The 20,192-nt window shown below is 37.4% G+C and overlaps 1 protein-coding gene across 4 annotated transcripts in view; it reads left to right on the top strand.

Annotated features, from left to right (window-relative positions):
- The first annotated feature begins 1,424 nt into the window (after window positions 1-1,424).
- SKB1 (SHK1 binding protein 1) overlaps window positions 1,425-20,192 on the top strand; it is a 43,030-nt gene continuing 24,262 nt past the window's right edge. The window contains exons 1-9 of one of the 4 annotated variants that reach the window (XM_088954142.1): window positions 1,425-1,623; window positions 1,882-2,040; window positions 6,840-6,957; window positions 8,471-8,580; window positions 16,302-16,391; window positions 16,482-16,547; window positions 18,119-18,201; window positions 18,317-18,392; window positions 18,505-18,591. In XM_088954142.1, coding sequence (XP_088810268.1) covers window positions 1,906-2,040; window positions 6,840-6,957; window positions 8,471-8,580; window positions 16,302-16,391; window positions 16,482-16,547; window positions 18,119-18,201; window positions 18,317-18,392; window positions 18,505-18,591 — 765 coding nt within the window. In that variant the 5' untranslated portion in view covers window positions 1,425-1,623; window positions 1,882-1,905. Of the gene's footprint in view, window positions 2,041-6,839; window positions 6,958-8,470; window positions 8,581-16,301; window positions 16,392-16,481; window positions 16,548-18,118; window positions 18,202-18,316; window positions 18,393-18,504; window positions 18,592-20,192 lie in introns of all 4 variants that reach the window. The other 3 variants (XM_088954144.1, XM_088954143.1, XR_016102120.1) reach the window with 3 other exon arrangements.

Genomic DNA, 20,192 nt, shown 5'->3' with positions numbered 1-20,192 from the left:
TGATATTCGGAAGTAGTGGGAGAGAGGGTCTTCTTTCTCGGTTCTGAGAGAGAAACCGATTGAGTGAGGGTGTGAGGGAGAAAGACATATAGTGATATTCGGAAGTAGTGGGAGAGAGGGTCTTCTTCATCGGTTCTAAGAGAGAAACCTATTGAGTGAGGGTTTGAGCGAGAAACAACTACGTTGATAGTCATCAAATTACAAATTTTCCCTTCACTTGCTAACTAAGCATATCTTCGATAGCATCACTAACAACCCATCCCCTCATTATACCAACTCGATCATGATTGTCACATTTTACGTAGGCTAAGTGGTTCTTTCTCATATGAAGGAAAAATGGGTGTCAGAGAAGAGAGTGAAGGCGGAGTAGTGTAAAGAGTAGAGAGTGGGGTGCTAATTTGTTTCTAAATCATTTTTTAATACTAAAATTAATAATAGAGCTCATGATGTTCTATTTTGTATTCAAACAATTTGTGGCATTTTCACAAACACACTAAAAGAGGTATGAAAGCATACCGGATTTGGCCACAAACTTCTACATTAAACCTCTTTTTCCAACTTTTCAAAGCCAGACTAATTTGCAATTACAACAACTAAACTGGAACCTGAAATAGAAAGATAAAAAATAGAGTTAAATGGATCCTTCTACACTCTAAACAAAATACAAATTAATGCACCAACCTTTCAGGCTGACTATCTTAGTGTGGAAAAAACTATCTCACGGCTTGGAAACAGAACAAATTATGATTCTCTACACTCAAATTAATGTACCTGGCAAACCAAATGGATCATGAACCGATTTAATCAAAGCCAAAATATTTTCAATGATACGACCACATATTTCTATAACCCATTATTAAGCAATCTTAATCATTTTCTAATAAATCCCAACTGTCTTATGTTCAAAATATAAAATGAATAGATGCATACTTAAAATCATAAAATAGGGAGAAAAGATAAGTGAGAAGAAGAAGAAGAGAAGAAAAAGAAGAGAGGTGGGGAAACCTGCTAAGTGTGAAGTTTTCTAAAAGAGTCCCATATGAAATAGACTCCTGTATTTTTTTTCCACTTCGTTAATAAAAAGGAGAGGGTGGAAAAGTTTTCTGATAAGCATCATTTGGTGAAGAGTTATATTAAGATTCAAATTCTTGAGAAAAGAGATGCTAAAAGCATTGGTGAATAAAGAGCCAAAAAGGGAGGAAAGAGAATTAATGATAGAATAGCATGGGGGTTTGGAGCAAGGAGAGGCATGATAATTACACCTGTTCACAGGTTGGGTTTCAGGCCTAACTTACACTGTATTGGGTTCCGGATTCGGGCCAAGCCCCATTCAAAAATTGATAAAAACCAAGTCCGAACCTAACTATGAATATATCAATTGGTGATGTCGACCATGTTATATATGTAAATAGATATAAATTTTCAACGCACCCCAAAATATAGCATGTTTCATCAAAGCCGGTCTAAAACCCTAATATCCGCACGAGTCAAGGTTTTAACTATATATAATTCCCGGCTTTGCTGTATCAACATGCATGAAAAACCCTACTTAAACCCCAACAGAGTTCGGTTGTCTTTCTACTCTCCCAATATTACTCTTTCTTCAGAGGGAGATAGAGATAGGTATTCTTTTCATTCCCCCCTTATTTGTCTGTCTGGAAGCTCCATTCGCAATCATTTTGGGGTGTTTTGTCTCAAAATTCTCTCGTCGGAGAGGTTTTTTACTAGGGCTCTACTCCGTTTATGGTCTACACATTTCCTTTCAACCCTTTCGTCCAGTTGCAGAGTCAATTTGGGAAGAGTGAATTGTTTAATTTTGGGCGCATCATCCCATTTGATTTCTTTTTTGATTTTCAGTTCACTCATAGAATAAAATTTCAGGGCTCTCTGTTTGTTTTCAAGAAAATGCCACTCGGACAAAGAGCGGGAGATAAAAGCGACTCACGCTACTGCGGAGTTGAGACTGAATTCGACGATGACATGCCTCAAGTTTTGGCTTCCAATATTTCTGGGGGTTTTGACTTCGTCGTGGCTCCTTTGGTTAGTAGTTTCTCTTTTATTTTGTTTGCTGTTTTTTTTTTTTATTTCCTGTTATGAGATTTCTAACTTGTTAGTTTGTGCCTTTGTGTGTTATTGTTACCGTATTTACGACAAAGAAAATGAATGGAAATCATGTATTTAAGTAAAAATACATGATTGAACCATTACTATCACTACTTCAGATTACGTCATGTTTGTAGGTTGTATTGCTGTAGACATTTGTTTTATGAAGTTCTAAATTGTCAATCGTTGTTCCTTTAATGGTTAGGAGCAATACAGAAAAAAAGCAAAATGTGATATGTGGAGTTCTTTATGTCATATTTATTCTATTTTTTTTTTTGCCTTTTTTTCTTGGCTAAGCTATAACAACCATGGCCATGGGTTCCCTAGTTCCCAAGCATTGATGTTTTGATGAATTGACATCAGAAAGATGAAATTGGTGATGGTTTCGGGGAGTTCAAACCTTCAAGGAGAACTGATTTCTCTTATTAATTTGAAAACAGACTTAACATTCTTCGAACTTTGAGAAATTGTTGCATTTAGCATGACATTAGTAGACCTGTTTGTGGGCCAGTAGCTTGATGGGCTGCCTCCCCGACCCGTTCTTTTTCGTGCTTGGATAAAATTTTAGGCCTTCAAGATAGGGCTAGAGCTCTATAAACATGTATTTTTTAGTTCTTGCTTTTATATTTTTTGTTTTTTTATTATTAATTGGATGCAGATTGCAAAATCCAAATCTGATTACATAAACACCTCATCCAAATATGTGATAATTGGGACGAGTTGTGAAGTTTCAAGTATCATTGACAAGCTTATCTGTTCGGCTAGATTATTCTTTTTGTAATGTTTTATCTTTTTGGTGTATCTTTTGTTTCTTCATTTATTAAAGAAATGTAAGATTTAAATAGAGGGAATTGGATAAGGTGAAAAGTAGTAGTTCAATTTACAATTTAAACCGTACAATTAAATAAGGGCTAAATTAAAAAATGAGTATTTTAGTCAAGAGAAAGTTCCATAATCTTATTCATATTTTTAATAGTAGTCTAAATATAGAATTATAGATGTGTTCAATTTTTTTATTAATTTTGTATTTTTGTGTGTAAAAATAATTTTGATATGTCACACTTACTTTTTTTAATATGATAATTATATAATATTATACATATGCCTGAATTTTTATTGCAAAATTTATGTATTTTATTAATTTTTATGATTTATATATGACATTAAATGTCAACACATTTGGTCCAATAGTTGAACTATTGATCTTTGCCAAACAGTAAAATAATTTCATTTTGGATCAGTTCTAAATTATGTATTTCATTTTATTATCAATGAAAATAATTCTTGTTTATTATACTTATTTTTTTAATTTGATTAACAAAAATATCATAAATGTGCCTAATTTTTTCTATATTTTTGTAATTTTCTATAATTATTCCTATTTTACAATTTTTTTACCTAAATCTGACTTAATAGGTTGATAGTTGAATTGCTTAGTCACCACTTGGATAAATAATGGTTTTGTTTGGAGTCAATTTTAAAATATATAGGTTTATATTGTAAAAATATTAATATAGATCTAATTAGTAGCATTTATTTGTGAAAAATAATATAAATGTAAGATTTAATAAGAGAAAATAGGATTTAATACCTTAAGTAAAGAGTTAATGAGAGGGGATTAAATGAGGTGTAAAGTAATGATTCAAGTTACATTTTCAACCTTTACAAGTAGAGATGGACTAAATAAACAGATATGGGATTTTAGTAGCCATCAAAGCTGTAACAAAATGACTTTTATACCCTTTCTTAAACAAAGAAATAGGGGGTAATTTAAGTCCAAAAAACTTCCGCTCTACATTTGCACTTTATATATAGTATAGATATATAATATTAGTTTACTAAATTATTACCAAATACCAATTAATAGTTTAAGAAATAGGAATTAATTTATTAGTTTGGTAAATTATTACCAAAATAATATAATATTACTTTATTAAATTACAGTGTTGGTATTTCTTTTTATGTCCAGACCGGTCTACTAAGTACTAACCAACCCTTCATTCATTGTCTAGTACTAATCGTTCTCTTTGTCTACCCATGCTAGCATAGATTGCTTTGAAGTGGTCCATAAGTGCTTGTTCTATAACCTCTTCCATTGTGAAAACTTGTCCATTCAACTCTAGTTGGGAAACAAAATATTCTTTTTGTACCATTTGCAAACTTCTGGAAAAGATTGTATTACCGTCACCTTAACACTTGCACCTAGATTTCTGTCTTCAACTAATCTCCTCTCTCCCTCAACTCAAAATCCCTTCCAATTCCTGTTTTAGCCTCCATCTTTCTTCACTTTCTTCCCCTATTAATCTTCTTTCCCCTTCAAGCCCATCAAGCTCCTCAATCCTGTGTGTAATCCTTCTTTCCTCTATTCTCTCAAAATCCTCCTTATTCAAACCTTTAACCCTTGCTTAGCCTTTGTAATTTCTACCCTTTCCGCCTAAACTTCATCTGATCCTCCTCCCACCATTCTTTCACTTTTGGTACAAAAGTTGAAGTAACCACATATTCTTAAATAAATGGGCAAGGACCTCATTTCATTGTTTGTTGGGATAGTCTGATTAAACTATGATTCGAAGAAGGTCTTGGTAAGGCTCTAGCTACCATCCTCCTCCAGCCTGACTTGCACCCCTAATTGTTGGAGAGGAGGGGTATAGAGGTCTGCCAATCAACAAGGAACATTTCAGTACTATGGGCTGTCATTTTGTAAATGCAGTAACTTAAGCCAATCAAAACAATGAGGTTTTGACATCCTAAAGTCGAATCACATTCTAGGATCACATTGATTTTGATACTTGCATTTTCCATGTTTGTATATAAACCTTATACAATAAGGTTGTATATAAACCTTATACAACAAGGGAAGGGATATATTTTTTTGTGCCATGTTTGTATATAAACCTTATACAATAGGGGAAGGGATTTATATATGATTCTTATGTGAAAGGGAAATGCATGGTGAATTTTACCACACACTTACTTGCTTCTTGTATGAGATATTTTTTATGAAATATATGTACTTCAACGAAAAATAGATGTAGATAATTTCGTATTCAAGTAGCATTACTAACCTCTGAATTTTTTTGTTTCCCATGTTTATTATTGTCTCCCCTAGTTATAATCTGATTCTGAATACACTAGTGGATTGCAATTAAATAAATGTTTTGAGAAGTACCTTTTTCTGCCATTTTTTCTGATAAGTACATTTCTGCCAAAAATTTCCTGTGCTTCTTCTAGTGTTTAGTTAAAACGTTTGGTCTTAAGGGTGTGTTTTTATTTCTACATCTTTGAATTATTGAAATTTGGAAGCATGAAATATGCTTCAAGCCCTCAATGGGGGATAACCCCTTTGACCGTGATAAACCTGGGCCTCAAAATATGGCAACCAGCTTTATACTAATACATTCTTGTTTAGCATCCAGGAAATTTTTTCCCAGTTAGATGGTATTCATGAATCTAATGGTACTGAAATAAGATGCAGTGTTTTATTTGTGGCAACTGCATTTGTGTTTACATAAGAGATGTTTTTCTATTTACCTGTAAAAATTGTGTATGGTACATATTTTCCAAAATGAAGTGAATGAAAAGTCTCAAATTGTTTGAATTTTTTTGGAATACAATCCATATATAATATTATGATAAATATTTTCTCCAAAAAAATATTATGATAAATATCAACTCTACTATCTGAATTGAAGCATGGAAGAGACAAAAATAGTTGGTAGTTTGAATTATGATGGGTGTAACATTCTATGGTTCTAATTTGTTCTGGAATGGGGAGTGTTCTGAGGAACAAGAGTGGTGAGATTGTTCTGCTTTACTCGGGTCCTTTAGGATTCAGAGACTCTATCAGGGCAGAGCTATTAGCTGCTGTACAAGGGGTGCAATTTGCAAACCAGTTGATGATAGAGCATTTGATAGTTGAAGGGGATTCCAAGGTGGTGGTGGGCTGGTTGAAAAACCCTGAGGTACTATATGGTGCTACAAGAATGAAATGAAGAAATTTAATTGGTTGACAAGCAATATGTTGGTTTCTATACAGTGGGTGGGGAGATCAGCAAATGCTTTGGCTAATGTATTGGCCAAGCAAGGAGTAAATAGGGAAGAACTGTTTTGGGCTCAGCTGTGATTTCTGTAATTTATTCCTAGTTTACTTGTAAGCTTCTAGGAGGGGCTGCAGCTCACGCCTTTCCATGGGATGTTGTATGAAATCACAATTCTAAATCAGTTTCTGATTTAATAAAATTATACTGTTGTTCATCCAAAAAAAAGTTCAAGGTTAAAATGTTCTTGTGTTGTGTAACTTGATCTGGGTGTAGAATCTGTGAACATTCTTTCTTCAATGCTCATCTTAGTTTTGTCCTTTTGTTATTTAATAGAGTTTTATGTTTTCTTCTCATCTCAAGGTCCTAAATGTTTTAATCTTAATTTCATGGCAATCTAAGCATCTCAGGAAATGTTTTCTTTGGAGCTGGGGGGAGTCTGTGAAGTACGAAGAAAGTCTATCAAGTGGATTCTGTAGACTTATTTATTTATTTTTTGCATTGTTGTTTTTTAGAAATTATAGGTGTTATTTCATGTTGTTTCTGTCTTTTTGAATCTTGCTCATACTTTTTCTCCAAAAATTTGACTTCTCATTAGACTATATATATGGAAATAATACTCTCTAGTTAATTGATGTATAAACTTGTTTGTTGTATTCCACTGTCCCATTACAGTTATGCATTTGTAACTTGACACAGATGGATCCAACTTATAGGCCTAGCTTAGTGAAAAGTGATGGTAGTAGCGCCAGTGTTCTTCCGTTTGCAGGATCAGATTTAATTTTAAGCCCTTCACAGTGGAGTAGTCATGTTGTGGGTATGTTCTATTGTGTAACATCAATTTCATATTTATACTCTAGTTCTTTGAGCGACTTGTGCATTGCATCTTTCTTGTTCTTTTTTAGATTGGTATTCATATTCTGATCTCTTTCTTCTCATTATTTGCCTTTAATAGTTTTTATGAGAAAAGTATGAAAATGGAACATAAAAGACCTAGTATTTATCAACTTACAAATGCATAATTTCCTACAAATGCATGCCTAAGGACTTCTATGCATATATTAATCTCTTGTATTGTTGTTCAATATTCAATTTAGACAACTGATATTCTTGGAAGCCACATTTGTTAAATTACTACCTTACGCATGTTTTCAGCCCTATGGCAAGGTCTTAGATACACCTAGCCGTGTTATTGAGTCCATTTGTTTGTTAAGTGGTTTCTCTTTACGATGTATGCACTTGATACAACAGAGTTTACCGCCTTTACGTTTAAAGCATATTATAATGTAAACAAGTTTGTCTTGGAAGTCAGTTAGCCTCACATATTATGTTTCTTAAACCTGTATACGATAGAAACCAAATCCAATAAGGTTTTTAAATAGGTATTATATAACCTTGGTAAATTGTGTTCTAGTAAGAATTTTAAAACAAGTCCCTCGAATAAAATTATAAGAAACGAAGGAAAGACGAGGGGGAAGACTAAGACTATTGAGATGATTTTAATCGCATTAATCATATAGCATGTAAAACCAACAATTGAAGTGTAAGATTCAAACAATAATGGCAAGACTTTTCAAAAAAAAGTTCAGATGTTTTAGAATCAAGGCCCTTAGAATTAATGGTTTGAATCATTGTCATGTTATAATTCTTAGGACTTTGACAGTTATGGATTTTGGTTGTGAGAGAAGACCTGAGAACTTTTAATTTACCGAAGGAAATGCTCCTTGATGTTGATAGAGCGGGGTGCCAAATGATGGATTGTGTAGCCATCACAAATAATTGTGGTATGTTTTAGGTGAACTGATTGTTTTTTAATCACTATTAAATCATAATTAGAGCTTCTGCCAACATTTTGTTTTCTTTTTTATGTGCTTGATTTGTGATGAAACTCCTCTGTCAATTTCATGAGTTCAATGAATTTTATTTTCAGAGTTTAGTATCGTAAGTGACCATGTCAGGGGTGTTCCGTTTTTGAAATTTATTTTCCAATATCTCAGTTTCAACTAGTCAGGGGAGCAATTCATGGAACCCTAGACCTCCTCTTAAATTTTCTATGGCTTTAGAATTGGACATACTGGAATCTAACCATTGGAGACATAATGGTTGGTTGGCTGCCTGTGATCATTTTTTTGGTATGGTTTCCGTGTACAAAGACAAAGTATTCTGATCATTCATTCAACCTTTCATGCTTTGAATCCTTTTACATGAATTTGGTTTAATCTACTGATAGCAATTTCGTTTAAGGTTATACTATTTTCTTTGTATATTTTAAATGTTTTAGCAGGTTGTTGAGATGCCCTTACATTTGGTTCTTCCTCTGTTTTATCCAGGCAAGATCAGTTCTTGGATTGACTTGGATTCTGAGGATGAAGTGCTTCGGATAGATTCTGAAATTGCTTTGAAGCAAGAAATAGCTTGGGCTTCTCATCTCTCTTTACAGGTATGGACAATGTTACTGTTCTCGCCCTGAGGAGGGGTAGTGAAGGATGTCTGAGACCCAACAAAGGACACATCGGTAGATATGTAGACATGTTGTGCAGCAAATGGAACCAGCCTATAAGAATGGAGTCCATGGAAAGTCCTTTAAAATTGTCACAACTTGAGATCCAGGGAGAAACAATCACCTTGATCAAATCAATGAGAACTGGAGTGTAAAAATTCTTGTTGAATGTTCTACTGTTTCTTTCACTCCACATACCTCACAAGATCACGTTTTATTTATCAGTAGCTGAGTGATTCCAATCTTCCAACCCCAAATTTAGCTTTTCCCTGGGTTATGGGAGGTGGCTTGTGGAGAGAGGTTACCAAGTTCGTATTGCCCTATGAGCACTTTCTTCCTTTGAATATTAAAGGTTCAGACATCATGTTAGAAAGGTATAATCTTTTATATCTAGGTGTAAGTTGGTAGACGAGGAAAGGTTTGTGGACGCTGAAGGTTGGGAGTCTGGGTGCCAAGGGTGCTAAATGTTGAATGTCTTGTTCAGAGTGTATGTGGTAGATGTATATGCTCTCTGAGGCTCAGGGGTGACAAACTATTCTGGGACTTGCTGCATTGGTGGGTGATCAAGTCCTGTGTTTATAGGGGAAAAGCTGAAAAGGTAGGTATATTGGTTGGTGCCAAGGGTGCTAAATGTTGAATGGTATGTGGTAGATGTATATGCTCTCTGAGGCTCAGGGGTGACAAACTATTCTGGGACTTGCTGCATTGGTGGGTGATCAAATCCTGTGTTTATAGGGGAAAAGCTGGAAAGGTAGGTACATGCAGCCTTTTGGGATATTCCTTAGCCATTCCCAGTCAATTGCGACATGAGATCCCATGATGCTTTGGTGGGACATGCATGGAGTGGGAGATCAAGTACTGCTTTGAGGGCAGCTCTGCCTCCTACGAAAGAGAAGAAGAGATAATTCTAAGAAAATGATGCACTATTCATTTCCTTCTGTAATACCAGTATTTTATAATCCTTAGCTCATGTCGCACATGGGCTGTTGTAACAGACTACTGACATGGCTTTCTCAGCTGCTGCTCGAGCTGGGCTGGATCTAGCCGTTGGAGTCTGGGTGGGCTGATGTTGTGCTCCCTGAGTCTTAACAATTCCTCCTCCTTGGAGATCAACCTTGTCCTCAAGGTTGGAGTGAGGAAACTGCTGTTTGAGGCTTTCAAAAATTTTCCCAGGTGGCATCTTCTGTAGGGAGTTGGTCCCAAACTACTAGAGCTTCTTGGACTATCTATTTGCCATTCTTAACCCAACAGAAATCTAAGATATTGAGAGGCTGAACTATCAGTTCCCATTCATCATTGAAGGCAGGTAGAAAAATGACTGAGTGATAGCTCCTCCCCCCTGATGTTTCTTCAGCAAGGAGACATGGAATACGGGATGAAGCTGTGCAGCGGATGGGTGGTCAAGGCGATAAGCAACTTTCGTATCCTTTCTAAGATGCAAAAGGGCCTAAAGAATTGTGGTGAAAACTTCTGCATGTTCTGTGGGCTACTGATGTCTGTCTGTAGGGCTGTCGTTTGAGATACACTAGGTCCCCCACCTGATAAGAGATGTCATGATGTTTTGTCATATTGGATGTTCATAGCCTGCCTTGCTCTTTCCAAGTGGTGCTTGAGGGATTGAATGATAGCATCCCTAGCTAGTAGTTGGTCCTCTAACTCGGCTACCTGAGTGAACCCCTTCTCATATGGTAGCATGGCTGGGGGCTCCCTCCCATATAGGGCCTTGAAGGGAGTCATTCCGGTGGAGCTATGGTAAGTGGTGTTGTACAAATACTCAACCCATGGCAGCCACTTGACCCACTGCCTTGGCTTTTCTCCTGTGAAACACCTCAAACAAGTCTCCAAACACCGATTTACCACTTTTGACTTTCCATTGGTTTGGGGATGGTAGCTGGTGCTGTGGTGTAGGAGAGATCCCTGAACCTGGAAGTATTCAGACCAGAATCTGCTCATAAAGGCGGGGTCCCTGTCAGTAGTAATAGACCTCGGTGTGGCATGGAGCTTGGCTATGTCTTGGACAAACGAACACCTTGGCAACTTGGGCTGCTGTATAGGGATGTGCTAATGCTGAAAAGTGGCTGTATTTGGAAAGTCGGTCTACCACTACTAGAATTACTGTCTTTCCAAATGATGGGGGTAGGCTGGTTATGAAATCCATAGTTATATCATCCCATACCTGATCTGGTATAGGCAAGGTTGGAGAAGGCCTGCTGGAGCTTGAGTTTCATACTTGTAATGCTGGCAAGTAGGGCATTTGGTGTCAAACTCCTGAACTGCCTTCCTCATTCCAGTCCAGATGTAGTGTGAAGCAATTCTTCTATAAGTTCTTAGGATACCTGAATGTCCACCATGGAAAAGTCGTATGAGGTCCTGTAAGGCTCCATTTGGTTTGTGGGATGGGGATGAGAAAAAGGGAATATTCCCTCATTTGTTTTGAGGGAAAGAGAGGGATGGAATGAGAAAAGCTTGGGAAAGTACTGTTACAACTGAAAGAACCACCTTCTTCACCTGGCAAGGGACCAGTGTGAAGGGCAGCGGCGATCTGCGGCCATCTGCGAGGGGCACTCCTATTCTTTTCGTCTTCACCAGATCTGCAGCGAAACAGGCAGCGGTGATGCGCATATTTACTGCCGCTGCAACTTGCAGCAGCGGTGACGAAACAGAGCGAGAGAGAAAATTGGGGAAGAGGGGAAGAAGAAGGAGAAGAGAGAAGAAGATCAGGGAGAGGGAAGCCAGAGATGGGTTCAGATCCGCCGCTCCTCTTCCTAGTCGCCTTCAACCGTTCCAAGAGAGGGTAAACGGGCCTGGAAATACCTATGGAGTTCAATTCATGGGCCCTAGATAGGGCATCAACGGTCTTATTGGATGTCCCAGGTTTGTATTCCAGCCTGTAATTGAAGTCTAACAACTTATATAACCATTTCTTCAGTTCCGACCTGTGAATCTGCTGCTCCAAGATGTATTTTAAGCTGCGTTGATCCGCCCTTATCACAAATTGCCACCCTAGTAAGTAGGTTCTCCATTTCTGAACAGCAAGAACCGCAGCCATAAGCTCCTTTTCATAGGTGGACTTTGATAATGCTGGGCCTGACAATCCCTATTGAAGAAGGCTATGGGCTTACCTTGTTGCACTAGCATTGCCCCAATTCTACAACCACTTGCATTGCACTAGATGATAAATTCTTGAGAGAAATCGGGGAGGGTGAGAGTGGGGAGCATTGAGATTGCCTTCTTAAGTGCCTCGAAGGTGGCTTCAACTTGATCATTCAAAGTGTATGCATTCTTTTTCAACAGCTGTGTAAGTGAGCCAGCTAGGAGCCTGTAATTGCGAATGAAGCGCTGGTGGTAACCTATCAGTCCAAGGAATCCCCTAAGTTTGGGAATTGATGAGGGCCTAGGCCAATTTACCATGCTGGCCACCTTATTTGGATCGTCTGTGACCGTTCCTTGAGACACTATGGCCATGTTTGGTTCAATTCTCATTCTTTCTCATTGTTCCCCAAGATGAAATTCTAAAATGAACATGAGTTGGTAAAAATAGGCAGAATGAGAAAATATTGCTATAAACCAAACACTTTTTTTTTCTTAAAAATGAATTCTTTTCATTATTGGCAAGTGTCCTATGTAAAAGTACTTTTGTAAAAGTGCATTCATAAAAATACTTTGATAAAAGTACTTTCATAAAAGTGCTTTTGTAAAAGTGCTTTTATGAAAGTATTTTTGTAAAAGTGCTTTTATAAAAGTATTTTTGCAAAAGTACTGTAAGTTATTTTAACAAGTACTTTTGTAAAAGTTCTTCCATAAAAGTACTTTTATAAAAGTGCTTTTGTGTAAAAGTACTTTTATAAAAGTGCTTTCGTTAAAGTACTTTTGTGGTAGTCCACTAGTAAACATTTATGGCAGCAGTTTTGTAGGTAGAGTTTCCTCGATGAAGCATGATTATTTTTCATGTTACAAGCTACCTCAATTTTTGTGCTATGGGCTGATTATTCATTCTAAAAAGAATGTGGCCCATGGCAAGAATTTTGTAACTGAACACTATAATGTTATTCATTCTGGCCGAATATGCATTTAGAGGACTTGGCAAATAACTGATGCTTCCTAAGAAGGCCCAAAGTGCTGTCTAAGTGTTCAAGGTGGCTGGTCCAATCAGGGCCAGTGTTTTAAAAGCGCAAGGGCCAATTTGCGCCTGAGGCGCAAGGCGAGGCGTACGCCTTTTTAAGAAAGGCGCAAAATTACACAAAAAAAAGCTAAAAAATAAAAAAAAGTCAGAAAATTCGAAAATAATGCCAAAAAATTTAAAAAATTTTAAACATAATGTTAATAAAAATATAAACTTAAATTTTAAAATAAATGGTTTAAAAAACCTATTATCTAAAATTAAAACACATAAACATCACATGTAAAGTGTATTCAAATGAAAATTTAAAAATAAAAGCAAACATATAAAGCATTTTCAAGCATGTAAAACCCATAATCTCTTTTTTTCCTTAATTGCATTACTTCAAGTAGTTAATGTAATGTAAAACATATTGCATTCTTGATTCTATGAGTCGCCTTTGTAGCACGCCTCTCAAGGCAAGCCCAAACAAACCTATGTTAGGTTCTGAAATTCTTATTTCTCACATTAAAAATAATGATTTTACAACTTTCAAGCGCACTAGGCGCACATCTTTTGAAAGAGGTGTGCCTAGGACCTAGGCGAGGTGCATACACCTGTGCGCCTAGGAACGCTTGAGGCACGCCTTTTAAATCACTGATCAGGGCTATATATATCAAGATATCATTAAAGAAAACCAATGTAAACTGATGCAAAAATGGGCGGAATATGTCATTCATAACTGACTGAAATGTGGATGAGGAATTGGTTAGCCCGAAGGGCATGGCCAATAACTCATAATGCCCATTGTGGGTCTAGAAGGCTGTTTTATGAATGTCATCCGAGTGGACCAGAATCTAATGGTAGCCCGACCTTAGGTCCAGTTTTGAGAATATAGTAGCCATCTTGAGCTCATCAAGTAACTCGTCTATTATAGGAATCGGAAACTGATCCTTGACTGTGATCTGGTTCAGTGCATGATAATCCACACAAAACCTACATGTCCCATCCTTCTCGACAAGGATAGCTAGGGACGAGTAGGGACTCGAATTGGGAATGATAATCAGCCCTTGTTGTAAAAGCTTATTCACTATTTTCTCTATCTCCAATTTCTGGTAGTTTGGATATCTGTAGGGGAACACATTTACGGGCCCTTGTCCAGGTAGAATGGGAATTCAGTGATCCTGGGCTATAGGGGGTGGAAGGCCCATAGGACTGTAAAACACATCTTTAGGGATGTCATTGGGTCGGGTTAGGGTCAAGTATATTTTGTTTAGGGTCGGGTTAGGGTTTTGATTCTTTGACTCAAGTCGGGTTCGGGTCAAGTTTGGGCTTTAGTTGACTTGCCCTAGCGGGTCATGATACCTTGCATATATACCAAGTATTCTTGCAAATTTTTGACTTCTAACTTTATAGGCTTAAAGTTTATAATTTATTTATATGTTGATTTTGATCTTCTTCTTTTTTAAATGGAAAAATAACACCTTAGAATGTATAAAACAATTTCCTTATTTAATTTAATGTATTTTAGGTTTTCAAAATGTGTTAAAAAAATACATTTAGAACTATACGAGTCAAGTCAGAACCGAGTTAAACCCTATTAGTGTTGGGTTAGGTTTAGGAATAATGTATTTTTAAGCCAGGTCAGATTGGGTTCGGGTTGGAGTGTTGGATGGTTGGGTTAGGATTGATGTAAATCCGTGTCGAACCCGACCCATTGACATCCTCACACATCTTCATAGGCCTTCAAAAGCTGTTTTAGGGCTTGCTCTTGGTTTGGTGAGCTGGCCCATTGAGGTTAGGGCCCAACATCATTACAAGAGGGGGTTCCATGAGTTGGCACTGTTTGGCCACAAAGTTATAATCAGTCGCCTTGGGTTGGTTAGGCTCCAAACCCTTAAGGGTACACTTTCCCGTCAACAGTAAATTCTATAGTAAGGTTCTCTAGTCTCATTCCACTTGCCTCAGTTGGCATAACCATTGGATACCAAGGACCACATCGGCCCCTCTAAAGTTTAGCGGATGCAATTCAATGCTGAACCGATGCCCTTGAACCATGATATCTATGGCTCGACACACCTCACCACATCTGTGCCGGTTCCCATTAGTTATATGGATGGAAAAGAATTTGACTGGTTCAATCGGAAAGCCCAACTGGCGAGCCAACAACCCAGTAATGAAGTTAAGGGTGCTGCCACTATTGATTAGGATGGAAACTTGACGCCCCTTGACTATCCCTTAACTCTCATGGTACTGGGTGAGTCCAGGCCAACCAGGGGCTGTAAAGAAATCTCCGGTTTGTCTGTATCAACCTCAACTTCTTCCTCTGGGTTGAGGACTCGTCTTCCTCAAGAGCTTCATCCGATCGGAGGAGGAAGAGCTGTTGTCTCTTGGCGCGGTGGTCGGGAGAAAACTTTTCATCATAGTTATAACATAGACCACGCTCTCTTTGTGATTACATCTCTGACCAAGTCAACTTTCTCAGGGGAACGGTTGCACCAGTGGTTTTTGGGTTCCTTGGATTCGGTCAGTTGGGTGGGGTCATTGAAAGTGGGCTAGGATTTTTGTTTATCTTAAGCCGATTCAGGCGCTCTTCATGAAGTCTAGCCAGCCCTACGGTGGCATCGACAGTAGTAGGGTGAAGGGCCTTCACCTCTGTCTTAATAACCTCACGTAGGCTCCCTACAAAACTTCCGACTAGAGCATTTTTAGGCTATCCATAAACCTTGGCTCCCAAGCACTCGAACTCTTGTTGATAGTCACACACATAGTCGAGCTGCTCGAGTTTAGGGAGTATTTCATCAAAATTTTTGTAGCCAGAAGGTCCAAACCTCTAACATAAAGCCTCAGTTAAATCTGGCCAAGTCAATTGGGGGCGAGAGCGACGGTACCATTGGTACGACAATATGGCTTCTACTCCCATATGGATGGAGGCCATTGCTGCCCGTTGATGCCCGGGTACCTCGTTGTATTCAAAATACCGCTTGTTTCTAAATATCCAGGAGATAGGATTATCACATGAGAAAAAAAGGGAAAATCGATCTTCATTGGTCGCCCCAATAGCCCTCCTTTCCTTCTTAAGCCCGCTTGACTAGAACTCTTGCCTTCACTGTTGCAGCCTCTAGTTGTAGAGAGTTGGGAGGACATCGCCATGATGGCTTGCTTCAGCTCCTGCATATCTCCGACTATCTATTGTATATTGGTTTCTAGTTTATCCACTTGTTCTTCTAAGGTGGTCGAGTAGGTGGTCGACATCTTCTGGCTCCGAATCCTTTTATAAAATCATAGAAACCTATGTAAGTTAGAAATGACACCTACTTTTAGTAAACTAGATATAAACGCATGATATAGGCATGCTATATGGGATTCTCATACCTGTATTTGTGTCCAGGTTTTTGGACATGGAGAGTCGTATGCTTGCTTCTTCTTTTTCTGCTCTTGCCAGTACTTGTATGTGTGTATGATAGGTGGCTTGCGATGCCTACAGTTCATTCTTTTTGGCATAGATAAGCTTTTGTATTTTGCTCTACTCACCTACATGTTTTATATGAACCTATTGCAGGCCTGTCTTCTTCCTCCTCCACGAGGAACATCTTGTGGAAACTATGCAAGATGCGTGAATCAGATATTGCAGGGTTTAAATAATATGCAGGTGCCTTTTTTTATCAAACTAATCTTATTTCAGTTGTTCAACTTTTGTTGTTACTGCTATCTGTTCTTATGTTTTGTTTCTTTGTAAAAGTTGTGGCTTAGGGTTCCTTTGGAAAAGCCTGATGATGATTCCATGGATGCCAGCCCCAACCATTTGGTGAGTGATCTCAGCAATGTGGATATTACTCTGTAGGTGTTGAAACTATCTTATATTCATTAATCATAGCTGCTTGTGTTAGGGATGTCAATTTTGCGGGAATTTTCGAGTATCCGACCCGTCCCGTCCCTAATAGGACCCGTTTATCAAAATCCTATAGGTTTTGGGATGGGTTTGGGATTTTAGATTAAAACCCTATAGGGTTTGGGACGGGTTTGGTTTTTGACTTTAGGGTATTCGATATCTGATACCTGGGTTGCATAAATATGAACCTATTGTATTATATATCATTCACAAATTTATAAATTTTAAGTGCTAGATAATTATTCTATTATTAATATTTTATTTATATAAATTTCTCACGATTAAAATCATCATTTGATGTAAATTTGGATTTGATAGATTGTTTATTACATTTAGTTATAAAATGCTAATTTTAAATATTATTTCTTTTAATTTTTAGTTGGAATTGTTAATCATATACATGTGTTGATTGTTTTGATGAACACAAAAGTTAATAAAATCTATTTTATTTCATTAAATAACACAAAAGGCAAGATGGTTTAGTGGCTTAAAGTAGTGTTAAGAGATTTGGTGCTATCATTAATTGATCTGGATTCAAGTCACACTATAAGCATTAAGAAACATTTTTTAGTAGAAAACATTTGGTCAAGGAGTTTAACGGTTGGGACGGGTTGGGACGGGTTTGGGAAATTGAGAGGAAAAGGTAGACGGGTTTGGGACGGGTTTGGAATCAGGGATACATAGGCGGGTTCGTGAATGGGTAGGGCAATTTGCACGGGTACCCTACCCGTTGCCAGTTGTGTAGTGTTACTTAGGTACTTGGTGCCAAGTATTAGGTGCTTAGGCATTTGGTAACTGATATTTATTAAATAAATTTTAAAATTAGAAAAATAAAGAATGGACTATCTATCAATGTGAAATGCGAAGGTTATATGCTGACTTAAGATAGGGCTTGGAGCATTGCCATGGAATATGATGTGCCAAGTTCCAAGTGTTGGCATGATGTTCAAGGAACATCATGGGTAGGGCAATTTGCATGGGTACCCTACCCGTTGCCAGCTGTGTAGTGTTACTTAGGTACTTGGCGCCAAGTATTAGGTGCTTAGGCATTTGGTAACTGATATTTATTACATAAATTTTAAAATTAGAAAAATAAAGCATGGACTATCTATCAATATGAAATGCCAAGGTTATATGCTGACTTAAGATAGGGCTTGGAGCATTGCCATGGAATATGATGTGCCAAGTTCCAAGTGTTGGCATGATGTTCAAGTCTCTGAAACAGATATATTTCCTCGTTTCCAGGTGGCCTAGTATTAATGGCAATTTGAAATTAGCTTCTCTAAAAGATTTTTCTTAATTAGTTCCTATAAAGGGTATCCTTGTTCCATTAATCTTATGTTTCTTGGGATTTGGGATTAAGCTCATTAGATATCAACTTCCACACTTGTGGGCCTTTTGGCAGCTACTTGATTGCTTTTTTTATGCTCTGGTTGTTCTGATTTTTCAAATTTTCTTATGAACCATCTTGCTTCATTAACTTCCAGAGTGGTGATTCCTGGGAATGGTGGAATTCATTTCGTCTGCTTTGTGAACATCACAGTCAACTGTCAATAGCACTTGATATACTGTGAGTGAGACAAACTTCTTATTTGTGGTCTTACAGAGGAGCTACTTTAACAATCACTGCATGATAGCAATGTGCTACTTGTACATAAAATTAAGTATCACTGCTTGTTCACCAGGAGTTTACTACCATCTGCAAACTCACTTGGACGTTGGTTTGGGGAGCCTGTAAGGGCAGCCATAGTTCATACCAATGTAAATATTTCTTAAGGTTTGATTGGTGCTTTATTTTGAATGATTAGATTTAACTTGTTGTATTGTAGGGTCTATTTAGTTATGGTAAACTATTTTTTTTTTGTTTTCACAGACATTTTTAACGAATGCACGGGGATATCCTTGTCTATCAAAGCGTCATCAAAGATTAACAACTGGGTTTTTTAATCATTCAATACAGGTATTTTTGTTATGCTTCTGAGTCATATTCCATTACATTTACATCTACAGTTATTTTAGGGTCTGTTTGGTTTGTAGTCGGAATCGGAATCGAAATCATCCGGAATCGGAACCGGAATGGTCCATTCCCATAGTCTGATTGTTTCAGACAGGAATGGGAATGGGACTTGAAAACAGCAGGAATGAGATTTCATTCCCAAGGGAGGGGCCGAGAATGGCCATTCCCTCAAATGGGGGAATGCCATTCCAGCAGGAATGGGAATGGAACTCATAGGCCATTCCGATTCTGATTCCAGACCCCTATTCCTATGAACCAAATGGGGCTTTAATCATTCAACATATCTGGAGTTTACAAGTACTCTGTATCTGTTGTAATTCATTTAAATAGATTTTTGCTGTTCTCAAGTGGTAGTTAAAAGTTTGTAGTGCTTTTAAACGATATTTTTATGGTTAATCATTGAATTATTGATTGTACCTTATAGCTGAAGGTACTAATGCTAATTTTGATGAAAAATTCAGCCCCAGGAATATGTAAGTTCAAAACTTAATGCACTGAAAACTGCTGAAAGCTGAAAAATTTTCACCTAAGAGAATACAATTTTTCCTACAAGGATTGAACATAGGATTTGGACTGAGGTGTTTTAGATCAAAATGTGGTTAGAAAGTATGCCAATATGATGGAGGTCACCACAAGTGCAGAACCTGGCTGTGAAGTTCAAACCCAGAACTCCTGGTGCTTCTCACAAAGGCGATGTTGAAATTGAAGATGACTCAACCTACACATAGCCTGATGCTTTAACTCTTGGAACCAGCATTAAATTGCATCAGAAGTAGCACCTTTTTAGTGTTATTTTCCACCAAAATATGTGGCAATTGAAGGTCAAGGACTGCTTGTAATAACAGTTAAAATGGTGATCGAAAATCCTAGATTGAATTGTGAGAATAGTTGTCTTACAAGGCTGAACTAGTGAGAGTCTTGGAGAGAATAAGAGTGTCACGATGTTGGTCGATCTCTAGGTATTTAAACTCTAGAGATGTCTAATTGAATTGCCTAATTGGTTCCATAATCAAATCAGGAAAGGGCTCCTATTTAGTTAGTTTTCATTCAGCCTTGGATTTGATTGGTCAAACTAGTCAAGTTCACCAATCCTAGTGAGTTTCTACTTAATTCAAGAGGAGTATGAGAAGGAGAGTTTTGTATGCCATGGGACCCATAAGCCTCTAGTCTGAACCAAGATTCCCTCCTCTCTAAACAAGGTGGGACCTTGACCTTGCCCTCTTAACTATGGAGAAATTGTCCTAGGCGTTTGCACTTCCAATTTGGCCCATAAATGTCACACATCCTTGAAGCTAAGTTCTTCCACCTTAGGCCCATTGGTTCAAATTGGATTATGTCCATTAGGTTAAAGAGCCTAATTAATCATTTATAATGTAGTCTCTCTACTATTAATTTTTTTTGATAGTTAAAAGGAAATCTTTATTAAAGAATCACAAAAACTGAATACAACCAAATAACAAGTTTTAACACCCCATAAAGATACTATAAAAACACCCACCCAAACTAAAACAAATATTAGAAGGAGAAGCTTGAGTGAAACCAAT

This window comes from Nelumbo lutea, chromosome 7 (genome assembly GCF_056320005.1).
Source record: "Nelumbo lutea isolate HS-2025 chromosome 7, American lotus-T2T, whole genome shotgun sequence".
Classification (NCBI taxonomy): domain Eukaryota; kingdom Viridiplantae; phylum Streptophyta; class Magnoliopsida; order Proteales; family Nelumbonaceae; genus Nelumbo; species Nelumbo lutea.
The sequence above is the reverse complement of the archived record's forward strand: the minus strand, read 5'-3'. Positions and strand labels throughout refer to the sequence as shown.